This window comes from Indicator indicator, chromosome 20, assembly GCF_027791375.1.
Source record: "Indicator indicator isolate 239-I01 chromosome 20, UM_Iind_1.1, whole genome shotgun sequence".
In the NCBI taxonomy this organism is placed as follows: domain Eukaryota; kingdom Metazoa; phylum Chordata; class Aves; order Piciformes; family Indicatoridae; genus Indicator; species Indicator indicator.
In genome coordinates, this window is record NC_072029.1 from 18,531,667 (window position 1) to 18,544,608 (window position 12,942).

A 12,942-nucleotide genomic window follows, 5' to 3' on the forward strand; every position below is an offset into this window, starting at 1 on the left:
ATAAGATCGTTAGAGGAAAAATTTTGCAGGCTTAAAAAAAGAAGAGCACTTAAACTTCTCAGCAACAAGTTAATAACATTACTGGCTATAGAAATCCACTCTCTGTGTGCACCATTTACACACTCAGGTTGAAAACCTTATACAGCTGCATTCACCAGATGCTGCACTTACCCCTTCTCTTAAGTTTCATACAATGCAACACACTTTACTACTTAAATAACCCCCATTACCACTGACAATGTCTACAAGGATAACCATCTGCTTGGATAAATCAAGTCTGTGTGGATGATAACAAAGAAATGCAGCTCTGTGCTTCACACAGTCAACTCTGGGCCATGTTAGGCAGTTGTAAAAGTAATACCTAATGCTGGCATTTGAATTGGGAGCTGCAACAAGTTGCAATGAAATTTAAGATTGAAGAGGGCAGATTTAGAATGGATATTAGGAAAAAAGTCTTTCCAGTGAGGGTGGTGAGACACTGGAGCAGGTTGCCCAGAGAGGCTGTACATGCCCCCTCTCTGGAGATGTTTGAGGCCAGGCTGCATGAGGCCTTGAGCAACCTGGGCTAATGGAAGGCATCCTTGCCCATGGCAGGGGGGTTGGAACTAGATGATCTTTAAGGTTCCTTCCAACCCAAATCATTCTATGACTCTGTGATTAAATCACCTAGTTAAACGTGATTTAGTTAGATGTGATACCTCAGGAACATGCTACTCTAATCAAATAATCATGTAAAACTATGTTTTCATGAAAAGAGAAATGCAGGCACACTCTGTCCAAGTCCCTGATTTTCTTTTTCCAGCCTGCTTAAGACTTGCTATGAAAAACTGTTGATCAGGTAGTATTACTTTGGAAAGCAGAAAATTGTCCTTGTAGAGAGCCTAATGAGAACACAGCCTAAACTGGCCAGGCAGCAGGAGTAGTTGCAGAGCACACTGCTAACTATGTTTACTGGTTCAAGTGGACATCAGACTTGGCAGAATGCTGTGGTACACCTCCTGCATTACACCTGTGATAAAAAAGCCTCATGTAAACATGCCTGGCTGAAGGCTGTAGCTCATTCCATGATCTGTTCCTTGGAAATGGCTGAGTCACAGAGATGCCATTAGTAAGCAAAGGCTGGAAGATGTCTTCACTCATCTCTGTTCACCTTGTACAGACTTTCCCACCTGGTTTTCTGAACCAGTCAATAGACTGATCTCAAGTACCACCAAGGAGGTGCTTCTGCATAATCTATGAGCCTAGAAACAGCCTTCAAGTCCATTGTGGGGAGATGGGGGCAAAGGGGTGCCAAGAAAGCAGAGATGCCACCAAGGTAAAGTGACTGAGAAGAAGATCACAAACCGGTGAACCTAAACAGATGTTCTGTGAAAAATGGTAGGAAAAAAGAATCCTGAAGTATGAACCTGAGTGCATCACTTTGATCCCATTCCCTGTAAAAACAAGATCTAATTTCACTGTCAAGTCATCTTCCTGCAAGGAGAGCAAAATGACCACAAGAATAACATAGAGGGCAACATCTTCTCTCAGGAGTGAAGTAGTAAGTAAAATGGTTTGACGTGATGTCTGCAAGTGCTGTGTCAGAGGACAAACGAGAAGCTATGCTGATTCTTCTCATCCTGACCAACCAGTATCAGCAACCAGACCTCCAGAGCAGCAAATGCTGGAGAAGTCCATCCTGTTGATGACTGTTGCACTAACAAATCCCTCATCTTCCTGCAGACATAATCTAGATTTTGTTTTAGCTGACACCAATCAATTTCCAAGATACATCCCCTTTTCTGCCTCCCAAAAAGAGAGAGTGGAGGGTCTCATCTGTTACCTGCATGAAGCCCCTCAGAGGAGAGAACTCTGCAGCATCTCTAATAGCCACAGAACAGGTACACAAATGTTTTCTGAAGCTTCACCTTAAAAGACACACAAATAAGCTGTCAATAAAACTCATCCACCAGTTTTCAAGTGGGTGCCAGCTCTGTGCATACTTTGAGAAGACCTGCATGCACTTGAAGAATTTATGACTGCACGACTCCCTTAAGGCCTGCCTGGATGAGTTCCTGTGTGATCTGGTATAAGTGATCCTGCTCTGCCAGGGGGCTTGGACTAGGTATCTCGAGGTCCCTTCCAGCCCCTAACATTCTGTGATGTGAGAGAAATGTTCTGTAGCAGCAGAAAAAGGTTGCTGCAAGCTGCTCAGGTTGTGAAGCCCAATGAAAAAAATGCAACTACCTCTAAACTTTCTTAACAGGAATAACACCAACCACAAGCCAGAGAACACCACACTCAGTTTAAGCAACTTCATTTTTGCTAACAAATAAAACTCAACCTTAGACTTTGTACCACTAACCAAACTAAACTTAACATCCTGTACTTAGGCCTTAGGTTCTATGTAGCTTTTTTGTTGGCATAAACAGTAAGGAAGAGAGCATGGATGGGGGTTCTCTGCTTCATCATGATGGAAACAGGAAAAAAGTCTGCAAGAGTTTGCTGGATAAAGGTTTCAGGGGTTGCACACGTGAAGCACGTACATGCCTTGAGTGGGAACCACAGAGAGAGTGGGAAAGAAGACAATGTATTTCCATGGAAAACCTTTGCTTCAGTCACAACTGTTTCTAGTTATTAAAAAGCTTCAGAATTTTAAATGTTCTAAGTGTTTCACAGCCAGTTTGGAATATGACTGCATTCCAGACTTGCATGTGGTTTAATTCATTTTATACAAACCCATGTTTACATCTCCTTGATTTAATAATTCATGATTTTTTGCTTCTCTTATTGTTTTATGATGGGAATGATAACTATAATGTCTACCTATTCCTTTTTTACTTTTGCCAAAGCACCCCAAACTTTACTCCTTTAATATGCACTTGACATGAAAGACTAGCACCTCCTTAAAGTTTCACAAATATGCAGGAGCATAAAAAGTCAAGAATTACCCTCCTTCAGATGTTGCTGCTTTCATAAAAGAGTATTCTAAACATCTTGCCTTTTTGGTTGAGTTAAAAAAAAAGACCTGCATTTGAAATATGAAGCTTATTTCATAACAGAATTATGAGTTCTAGAATATCATGTTTTAGATAAAGCCTTTAGTACAGAAGTGGCAAATTTAGGTATGCTTCTACAGTTCCTAAGTGGGGACCTGGTAGAGTGGACATGTTTTAGTGAAAACAAAATCAAATTAAATCAAATCCAAAAACCCAACAATCAAAACTAAAAGGAACTTCAAAAGTAACTTAGTTATTAATGAAGGGGAGTGTTCATAAAGGTGTTAAACCTCCTGCTCTCCTGAAATCCAGTGTTATTTTGATGACAGTGGCTTTACTTCAGCTGAAGTATTTCCCTTTATGAAACAAAATCCAAAGAGCACAGTGCCAACCACTAAAGAACTGAAGCAATTTCCTCCACATCCTGGTTTTCTCCTACACCCTCCCATCACGAGGTGCACACACTAAGGCAATGCCACTGTAATTCTATGACTCCAATCCTGGGGAAATCCAAGCACTTCATAGGCTGGCAAGGACCTTAAAGATCATTTAGTTCCAAGTCCCCCTGCCATTGGCAGGGACACCTTTCACTAGACCTCTCTGGACAACCAGTTCCATTGTCTCACCACCCTCACTGAAAAGAATTTCTTCCTCACAGCCAGTCTAAACGTGACTTCCTCAAGGTTAAAGCTGTTGCCTCTTGTCCTGTCACTATAAGCCCTTGTAAAATATTCCTTCCTGGCTTTCTTGTAGGCCCCCTTCAGGTGCTGGAAAGCCACTCAAAGTTCTCCCTGGAGCCTTCTCTTCTCCAGGCTGAACAGCCCCAATTCTCACAACCAGTTTTCCTTTAGTAACACAAAACATTATTCACTGTTCAAGTCTAAGCAGAATGATCTTTTGATTTTTCTTCAACATTGAATGACATTTAAATATCCATTAGAATTTCAATAAATGATTAAAAGTAATGACAATGAGCCCACTAAGAAAGCACACTGAAAGAAAGGCAAGCCTCAATCTTACAATAAAGGATTTACACTATGTCAACCATTAAACACATATTTCTTTAAAATAGTTTCAAATAAATTAACAATGACCTAAACTGAATCTCATTTTGCTTCAAAAAACAGAAAGATAGGAGTACAAAGTCACCCCCAGCATTCAGAAAGCAAACTTGTATTTCAACATTTTGGGTAACACCAAGACTAGTATTTCATTATTTTTCTGTAAATTTAGACTTTGAAATTCAGCCTTCCCTTCCTATTTTTGACTCCTTTTTAATTAGGAAGGCATGGTCCTCCTCCTTTCCCAAACCAGTTTTGTTTCTCATCTCCCTGAAAAATTCTCAAGAGCCAGTTCGGTCTGAGTATAGAAGACAAAGAGCTGGCACAAATGTTAACAGGCTCCTGAATGCCACCACAAATTGTTACATCCCGTAAGGCACAATAAAGAGAGAGAACAATCTTGGGCTCAATTTGAGGACAGTAGAAAGAAATTCTTTACAGTAAAGGTGGTGAGACACTGGAACAGGTTGCTCAGGGAGGTCATGGATGCCCTATCCTTGGAGGTGTTCAAGGCCAGGCTGATGAAGCCTTGAGTGCTCTGGTCTAGTGGAAGATCTTTAAGCTTCCTTCCAACCCAACCCAACCCAACCCAACCCAACCCAACCCAACCCAACCCAACCCATTCTATGAATCTATGAATATTTGTTCTAGTATCTCCATATAAGGTCTCCTTTAAGTCAGCAAAGAGGGGTTATTGCCAAAGTCTAACCACAACATGAATTATGCTTTGCATATTTAAATGCTGGCAACTAAATACTACAGGATTCAAATTCTGAGTTTTTGCTAGCAGTGAAAAATGGAGTGTGACCAAAACTAGAAGACCATAAAAAGCTGGTGGTAACTCTGGCTTGCTGCTAGTAAGAACACCATTGCTTTTTTAAAAAATTCTCCAACCCAAGTATTAAACTAGCAGATGCTTTATTGTGTCTGACATTTGTTAATCAGAAATGCTACCAGTCCTCTGAGCCAATTCCAGTTATTTGTATTGCTGAATTCTTTCATTCTAACTTTAGCCCTCCTTAAACAATAGAAAAATACCCCCACTTCTACCACATGCTGTAATCTGAAGTGCACTAAAAGTTGCTTCTAGAAGATGACTGACTCATCAGCAACAGCTAAATGCTATTTGCTTTCCTGTTATGAAAGCTATACTTAAAAACACTGCCATCAGGACAGCAGCCTGACATGGAAACCAACCTTCTTCGCAACAGGCAAGAGCAATCACTGGTTCCCAAAATCTACTGGTTTGAGGTAGATAGATCTAACCCAGCACAAAGCTGTGCTGAGTTTCCATTCTCCTAGACTAACTCTGGTGTCATTTAAACATCAAAACAAAATCGTATTTTTAGAGCAACAAGTTTTGTACCCATTAAAACACAGGTCCTTGTTGGAACAGTTACCATTTAAAGTCAGCAAACTACTCCAGACCTTGCTGCAATCAGTGTGACTTTCTCAGAACTAAAAAAATAGCCATGTCTGTGTTACTCCCCTTGCAGCTAAATTAGGATGAATAATCATAGGAGCTACAAGGGGAACTCCCAGGCATCCTGGGAGAGCCTGCTAGGCTAGTTCATGTGTTAAAAGGCTTAACAGTTTCTACAACATTTACTGAGAGATTCAAGTTGCAAGAGATTGCTTTTGAATTTACTTACCTTAAATGAACTGTGCACTAAAGTTTCATCTAAATCAATGACCACACACTTCTTCCCATAGTCTGATGCTGTCAGTTCTGGCAGGAGGTATTTAGCTGGTGGCTAGAAACAAAAAGAAAAGAGGAACACAACAAAAAAAAAGAAAGAGAGAAAAAAGTAAAACCTCTATTGAAGGGGCACTCTCCTGCCAACATTACTATTCTATCAATTACTGGGAGTTGAAATACAGGGCTTGAATGTTTTTCTGGGCTCATTGCAAGTACATGTATGGAAATTAATGGCTCATGCAATACCCATGTAGATCTTTCTTTATTTGTTGTTGTTTTTAAATGAGTCTTTAGAATGATCTCCAAAGGACTGGAAATGAAAATGGTAAAACATCACCCCTAGCTTAAAAACAACAGAGAAAAATAGGACATTGGAGATGATAAGATCTGTTCCCAAATGCCCCTCTTCTTAACACATGGGCTTTGGTTGCTGTTGTTATCCTAGTCAATGCCATTTCCAGCCATGTCACACTGATAGACCTTTACACAAATTGTTATTTCTGTTTGCCATGGAAGATACTAAAGTGGAGAAATCAATCCTGAAGGAAGACAGCATTATGAATTTTATCTTCCAGGACATGTCTCCACTCTCACTTTTACCACTTGTGAAGGTGTTGACCAAGAGCTCATATATGGATCACATTCCCAATCGAGGGATTAAAATTTCAGTAAAGAACCTGAACCAGGCTCTTGTACAGTACAGTACTGAAAAATTGTACCAATTACGTGAATTGACAATTTTTCTGAAAGCAATGCAGGCAGTAACAGAGTCTTCTGCTTGCTCATTCCCCACTTGAACATCCCAATTTGCAGCACACTTATGTTACTTTAGACTTTGGTACTGGATGCTTCCTGGAATAACAGAAATGGGAGAGAACGCTTCCATTTGGAGCTGAAACACTGCTGCCACTCACTTTAAAAGGTTGGGGGGGTGGGTTTTAAAGAAGGAAAAGGACTGTTTTTATAGAAACGTATCAACAGGGAGAAGCTCAAGACAGAGAGGAAATTAATTAAGAATTGGATACAGAACTCGGACTTCACTTTTTTGCTACCTTTTTATCTGTTCAGACAACAGTTGCTCTGGGTAAGGGTGCATCTAGTTTTTATTCTTTCTAATAGCCTTTTGTAGAGGTGCTTGTGGAGATCTGAGGCCACCCCTTTGCAGACAGCAGGTGACAAACAGATGAGCCTGACACCCTCTGAACACCCTACAGCAACAAGTGCAGATTATTAACCACTGATTGATTTCCGTGGAGACATTGATTGTCTTAAGTTGATAGATGCTGGCCAGTAATGCCTAGTAAGTACTCGTTAAATGAAGTAGCTAAAAATGAGATTTTAGACCTAAATAAGAGAGTCCTTAAAGTAAAAGTGATGGGAGGGTTTTTAGGAGTGCTTACTGAAATGGACACAGTTCCTTACAATTGACATCAACAGCAGTTTCTTCAGCTACCAAAATGGAAGCTGCCTTGTTTATGAGCCACTTGTCTCAATGCATTTTCTCTCAGCACACTTATCTAACAATGACCTTCATGAAAAATAACTTCTGTCCAGTGTCTGTAAACTATCCATCCATCACAGTAACCCAACCAGGCCAAAATTTATAAAATACCCTAAGTTATAGACAGTTCCATGTGTGCATTACTTCAACAACTACCTGAGTTCTACCTCCGCTTGCCTGCAACTAGAACCAGATAAGAATTTCAGTTTCTTTCTCCTATCTTGAAATGTGAAAGATTTTCAGGAACCCCATCTCAATTTTTTTCAGTCATTTTAGTTGAAAGGATCCAGACTTACAACCTAAACAGACTAAATGCTCACTGAAAGAAAAATCAAACAATTTAAGGACCAAAGCTCTGATACTGATTACTTGCATTTAAACTTTTGACAAAGTTAATATGTACAAGCAGGTCGAACCCAGCAATTTCTCCTACTATGTGAATTCTTTTTTGAACTGGAAGTATCTATCAATCTATCTGTATAAAATATATGGAAATAGACATCCTTTCATATAAAAAATACATATGAAAAAAATAGGAGCACTGCCTTATCACAGGCATCTTTTCTATCTGTAAGCCTGCCATCAGGAAAAGGATGGACATACACCAAGGTCTACACAACGTGAGAACCTTCAACTTGGAGAACCTGAAATCCTTGACTGCATGGTGAGGGACAGCCCATGACCACCCTCTTCATCCTCCTGTAGCTCTGCCTTCTCAAAAGCAGTGGCAGGGACAGGAACAAGCTTACCTCCAGCATCTACACAGAGATGCTGGTTACTGCTAGAGTTTCTCTCCCTTTTCAGTATTTCCTTAGGAGATGTGCAATTATTCACCTAACTTTATCTACCAAGACTACACCTCAAATTTTATTCCTGGGTAAAGACTTCCACTACAGCACACCAACTTACAAGCTTTGGGTTTTTGTTTTAAATCTGATTCTGTTTTCAAAAACACCTGGTGAATATTTCACACATTTGAAGATCAGAAAGAATAAATGTTCCATTTGAAAACCCTCTCTCTCTGTTGCCCTCAACTTTGAAAATACTTCTGCCACTTGATAATCTCACAGGGGTAAGGAAAGCTGAAGGCACTATAAGTCATGAGGCTGCTAAACATCTGGTGCAGGAGTTTGGGCCAAGGATGATAATTTTGAGGCTTGTGATGCTTAAAGGATTTGTATATAGGGTATCAGTCCATTTATTTTGTTGTTCAAGCTTTCCATCTAGACCAATTTCCACATGCCAAGAGAAGCAAAGCTTTTAGGCCAAAACAAGCATTACTCAACATTATATTTTAATTTCTTCACTAATGGAGACATATCCAAGAAGAGTTCTAGAATTACCAGATTTCCATCACAGTTAATAGTGAACAGTCTTTGATAATTCCTTTTTTTTTTAACATAGTAGCTTTAAAGATATTAAAGATGATTTAGAGGCTTTAATTGTGGCTAATAGTAACTCAAATTTACTGTGCAACAACTCTCCAAAAGGCTGCAGACTTCCACAGAAATCGGCAGGAAAATAACATGTGATATCTCAGCAGTGTAAGTCCTAGCTCGGTCTTCAATTCCAACAAGACATAAATTGTATACAAGTTAAAGCTTTTAAACTAGTCACTGTTTGGGATTTATGCATTCCAGCCAGGTCTCATGGCTGATCAGCTTAACAGACCTTGTAGTGAAACGACTGCTGCACTGCTTCAGTCCCGTGGAAATAGTATATTCCCTAAGAAGAAGAAAAAAAAAAAAAGGGGGTGGTGGTGGCAAGAAAACAGGACTTTTGGTTGAAGCATAAACAGCTGGTCAACATAAAACTTTCAGAAATTTACTGTATAAAGCATTCATAACCTTTTTCTTCCCTGTAGGCCTATACTTCCCACAGAGACATGTATCAGAATTAGTAAGTCCTTTCTTTGTGTACTGGAAATGCTGTCTAGCCTAAGTGCAGCACATGAATTTGCTGTTCATGTTCCCTTCAATTCACATTTTAGGTTGCACTCTACATAGATAACAGCTTGTCCCAGCAGATATGCACAGAAATACTCTGAACGGAGGATAAATGATTCCCACTTAAAACACAGCTGCCCAAAAATGCTGGCTCCTGAGACAAAGCAGGCAGCTTGCAGTATTTCTTCTTGAACAACCTGTAACTAGAAATTTTTTAAACGTGGGTGAGGACAACTGAAAAAAAAAACCAAAAGCCAACAATATCCCAGTGCAAAGATTTAACTTTTTGCAGGGATTCTGGGGACTAATGTTGGTATCACTCCTTCATACCAGGATTTTAAATTGAACAAAATAAATGGTTACTCCCAACTCTTTTAAGAAGTAGCATGAGTATGGCATTGTATTTCCATCTATATTTTTCTTCAAAAAGTGCAGAAGTCGCTATGGGTCTACTTTGATTCCTCCACCATACTCCTTTCCAAACAAAGCTGAGAAAAATCCCATAAAAGCACAGGGCTCCTGAGCTACACTTAGTATCTTTTTAAGTTAGGTCTACCACAACGTTGGTGCTGGGTTTTTTTCCTAATTTTATGTGTGACTTATTTCAGCCCTAAACCCAAATTACTTTTCAGCATTAGGAACAAATCAGTTATGCTGCTGTTTAATCTGGAAACAGTTTCAGAATACAAAGTGCAAACAGGATAAAGTTCATCTTAAAAAAACCCACAACAATCAAACCCAAAGTCACAGTTTCCATTTTCTGAAAAACCTAACTGGAGGCTTGAATGTTTCTTGCTTAGCAGTTCTCTCTATCAATGACCAAGAGAAAACACATATTAATTCAAGTCATTAAATGAAGTGCAACTAAAGCAAGAAAAATCTGACTGACCACAAGATAAGATACATGACACTGATTTGCACACACATATGCAAAGCAATGGAAGTTTTCAAACAGGTGACCTCAGCAGACTGACAGGCTTTGCACATGCATGAGAAAGCTTCAGAGAAACTTCTATTTTGACTCCAGGCTTCAAAATGAGAGTTTAATGAGTGGGGAGTGGGCAACAGTGCTCTTTTCAGAGTCACTAAGGAATTCTCCTAGCACTTGAAGTGATTACATTTGCAATGAGCCCTCTACAAAGAAAATGTCCAACTTCACTGGGACCAAACTCAACTCTCCGTTTGGGAAGATTTTTCTCCTGGTATGTGCAACACACACCATTCAGACAGCCTATTCCTCATCTGTGACCTAACGTAGCAGAGCACCAAGATTTTCTACTTTAATGGGTCTGAGAGTGAACCTCTGGGCTCCAGTGTTCTGGACAAACAGGCCTTGTAAGACTGGGAAAGAAGGTTGTTTTGACTGTCCTAATAGAATGTTGCATCTTTGCTCCTACTGCTTGCTCCAGGAGCAGCTCACTTCTGTCTTTATTTAGACTGTTACATACTAATGCTCACTGGCTTCTGTGTGACAGCCAGGAGCACCCTGATACTCAGTAAATGTCACACAACTGCCTGGGGGCAATGGCTGCTTGACAACACTTGCGTGTCCTGCTGGAAAAAGGCATCAGATGGCATCCAAGAAGAGGAACAAGTGTGTTTAAAGTCACCTGCTCACTAAGAACTCTACGTCACGACTGCAAAGACAAGTTAATTTTACTGCCTTATTAAAGTGCTGACAACATGGGTCAGCAAAAATACAGATGAGCTACAAATAAAAAAAAAAAAAAAAAAAAGAAATTCCCTTCTTGAATTCTTAGTTTTCCTATCATTACCCAATTCTACCAGAGCACTGCTTTAACATTGCAGAGAAGGTGTTACAGCAAAATACCTCCCTCCTTATTTGGACCTGACAAAGTTGTAATCATTTGCCCTTTCCAAATTTTGCTCTGTTTGATTTTTTTTTTTCATTAAGAATCATAGAATCAATCAGGGTTGGAAGGGACCACAAGGATCATCTAGTTCCAACCCCCCTGCCAATGGGCAGGGACACCTCACACTAGATCAGGCTGGCCAGAACCTCATTCAGCTTGGCCTTAAACACCTCCAGGGATGGAAGACCTACACTTCTTATTTCATGAACACCTACACTCACTCTCAGGCAGAGGTTTAGTCCAGGGGAAACATTCTGCATTCAAATAACTACTTGTAGAGCAACTACAGTCACCAAGCAGAATCTGGCAGGTATATAAGAGAAATTTAGAAATCAGTTATCTTCATATATCCAAAGATTCAGACAGTTTGCATGCAGGTACGTGTGTGTATAAATACATACACGCACGCATGCAAACATATGCATGAGCCATAACAGAAGTAATTTTGTATTAGCAGCAATAGGTAAACAGAAGAGGGTAATTTCTAACAGTTTTTAAATGTCCAAGAAAAAGTGGTGAAGGAGGGAGATGATCTGCAGAGTTTCAGCAATCTCCTGGCACTACTGCCATGGACAGGGTTCTTACAAGAGGCCTTGTAATGCTGGACTACATGAGAAGGAAGGGACAGAGTTACAAAAATGGTGTCTTGGGGAATACTCAGGCCTGTAGGACTACCAAATATTTCAAGAAAGAGGGCTGTGTCAGTAACTCCACACATCAGCACTGCTATTTACTGGAAAACTGCAATAATAAAGTAGTATAAACAGCAAAGAAGATGAAAAAAAAAATAAAAGAAAAAAGTACTTCCAGTTTTAAAAGGCCTGCGTCTTCATCCACATAAATAAGTAAAAAAAGAGAGAGAGGGTTTTTGACCAAAAAAGGTTAAACTCAATTCAATCAAAACCTTCAGTTTGAAGAACTTTTTTTTTCCCCTTCCAAATGGCATGCCAAGTTTAACCCAGGGAAGATAAACAGAAGTATTAAGGCCCAGCATCTGACACTGAGAGCATCACCTCAAATGGGTGCAGCATTGCAGCTATGGGCAGTGCACCCCTTCTTTTCCTACAGGAACTTGTTTGAAACAAATTATGCAGCTTCTAATTGTTCTTTTCAACTGGACTATAGAGGAAAGGCTTTTTTTTTTTTTAACTGTGTCCCACATATTGATGATGAGTCACCCTTTGTATCTATTATTATAAGTTAATTCAACTTTCAAACTACTTCATGTTTTCAAAATGATAAAAATTCAGAACTTTAACTGATGGAAACCCAAACTCTTCTTTCTGTCCCTGTACATCAGGTACAGTTCAATTCATCTCTGAGTATACAACATCGCAGGCAGAACATAAAAACCTTTTGTTAACATGCAACACCAAACAGACCTGTTAGACTGCAACATAAAATGAATCAAAGCAAAAGTTATGAAAATTATTAAAAGAAAAAGGGATAAAAATACATACACTTGGTATAGGCATGACCTGCATCTGGTCACCCTGAGGAAAAAGAAAAAAAAAATCACTGTAAGGGTAATGGCTTTTAAAGAGTTGAACAAAGGTCTGAAGCAGTAAATGTAGCACTCAAACATTTTAAACCAAAAGTTCAAAGTATTCAAGAAACCAGGGTAAAAAAATAAAAAATAGCATCTTACATTTTAGTTGCTGAAATGATTGGTTAGTGTATTGGCATCTTATGGTTTTTAGGAGACTGGGCTGGTAAAACCCATGCTAGGATTAATAGGAGATGATAATAAGGAAGTACCTATATTTATTGTAACTCTTCCAGCTTTAAGTTGCACTCATGGGTATATCTGTTCATTTTCACTGCAGCAACAAGAGGCTCAGCAGGGCAGAAGCCCACTCCTCAAAGCTGACTTTGAGACATCT

The 12,942-nt window shown here is 39.5% G+C and overlaps 1 protein-coding gene across 3 annotated transcripts in view; it reads right to left on the reverse strand.

The window, feature by feature from the left end:
* The window catches only part of CTDSPL (CTD small phosphatase like), a 79,982-nt gene that overhangs the window by 11,379 nt on the left and 55,661 nt on the right, over positions 1 to 12,942 (reverse strand). Inside the window, exons 3-5 of one of the 3 annotated variants that reach the window (XM_054390202.1) lie at positions 12,520 to 12,552; positions 8,911 to 8,964; positions 5,692 to 5,793 (exon numbers count right to left, since the gene is read on the reverse strand). In XM_054390202.1, coding sequence (XP_054246177.1) covers positions 5,692 to 5,793; positions 8,911 to 8,964; positions 12,520 to 12,552 — 189 coding nt within the window. The remainder of the gene's footprint in view (positions 1 to 5,691; positions 5,794 to 8,910; positions 8,965 to 12,519; positions 12,553 to 12,942) is intronic. The other 2 variants (XM_054390203.1, XM_054390204.1) reach the window with 2 other exon arrangements.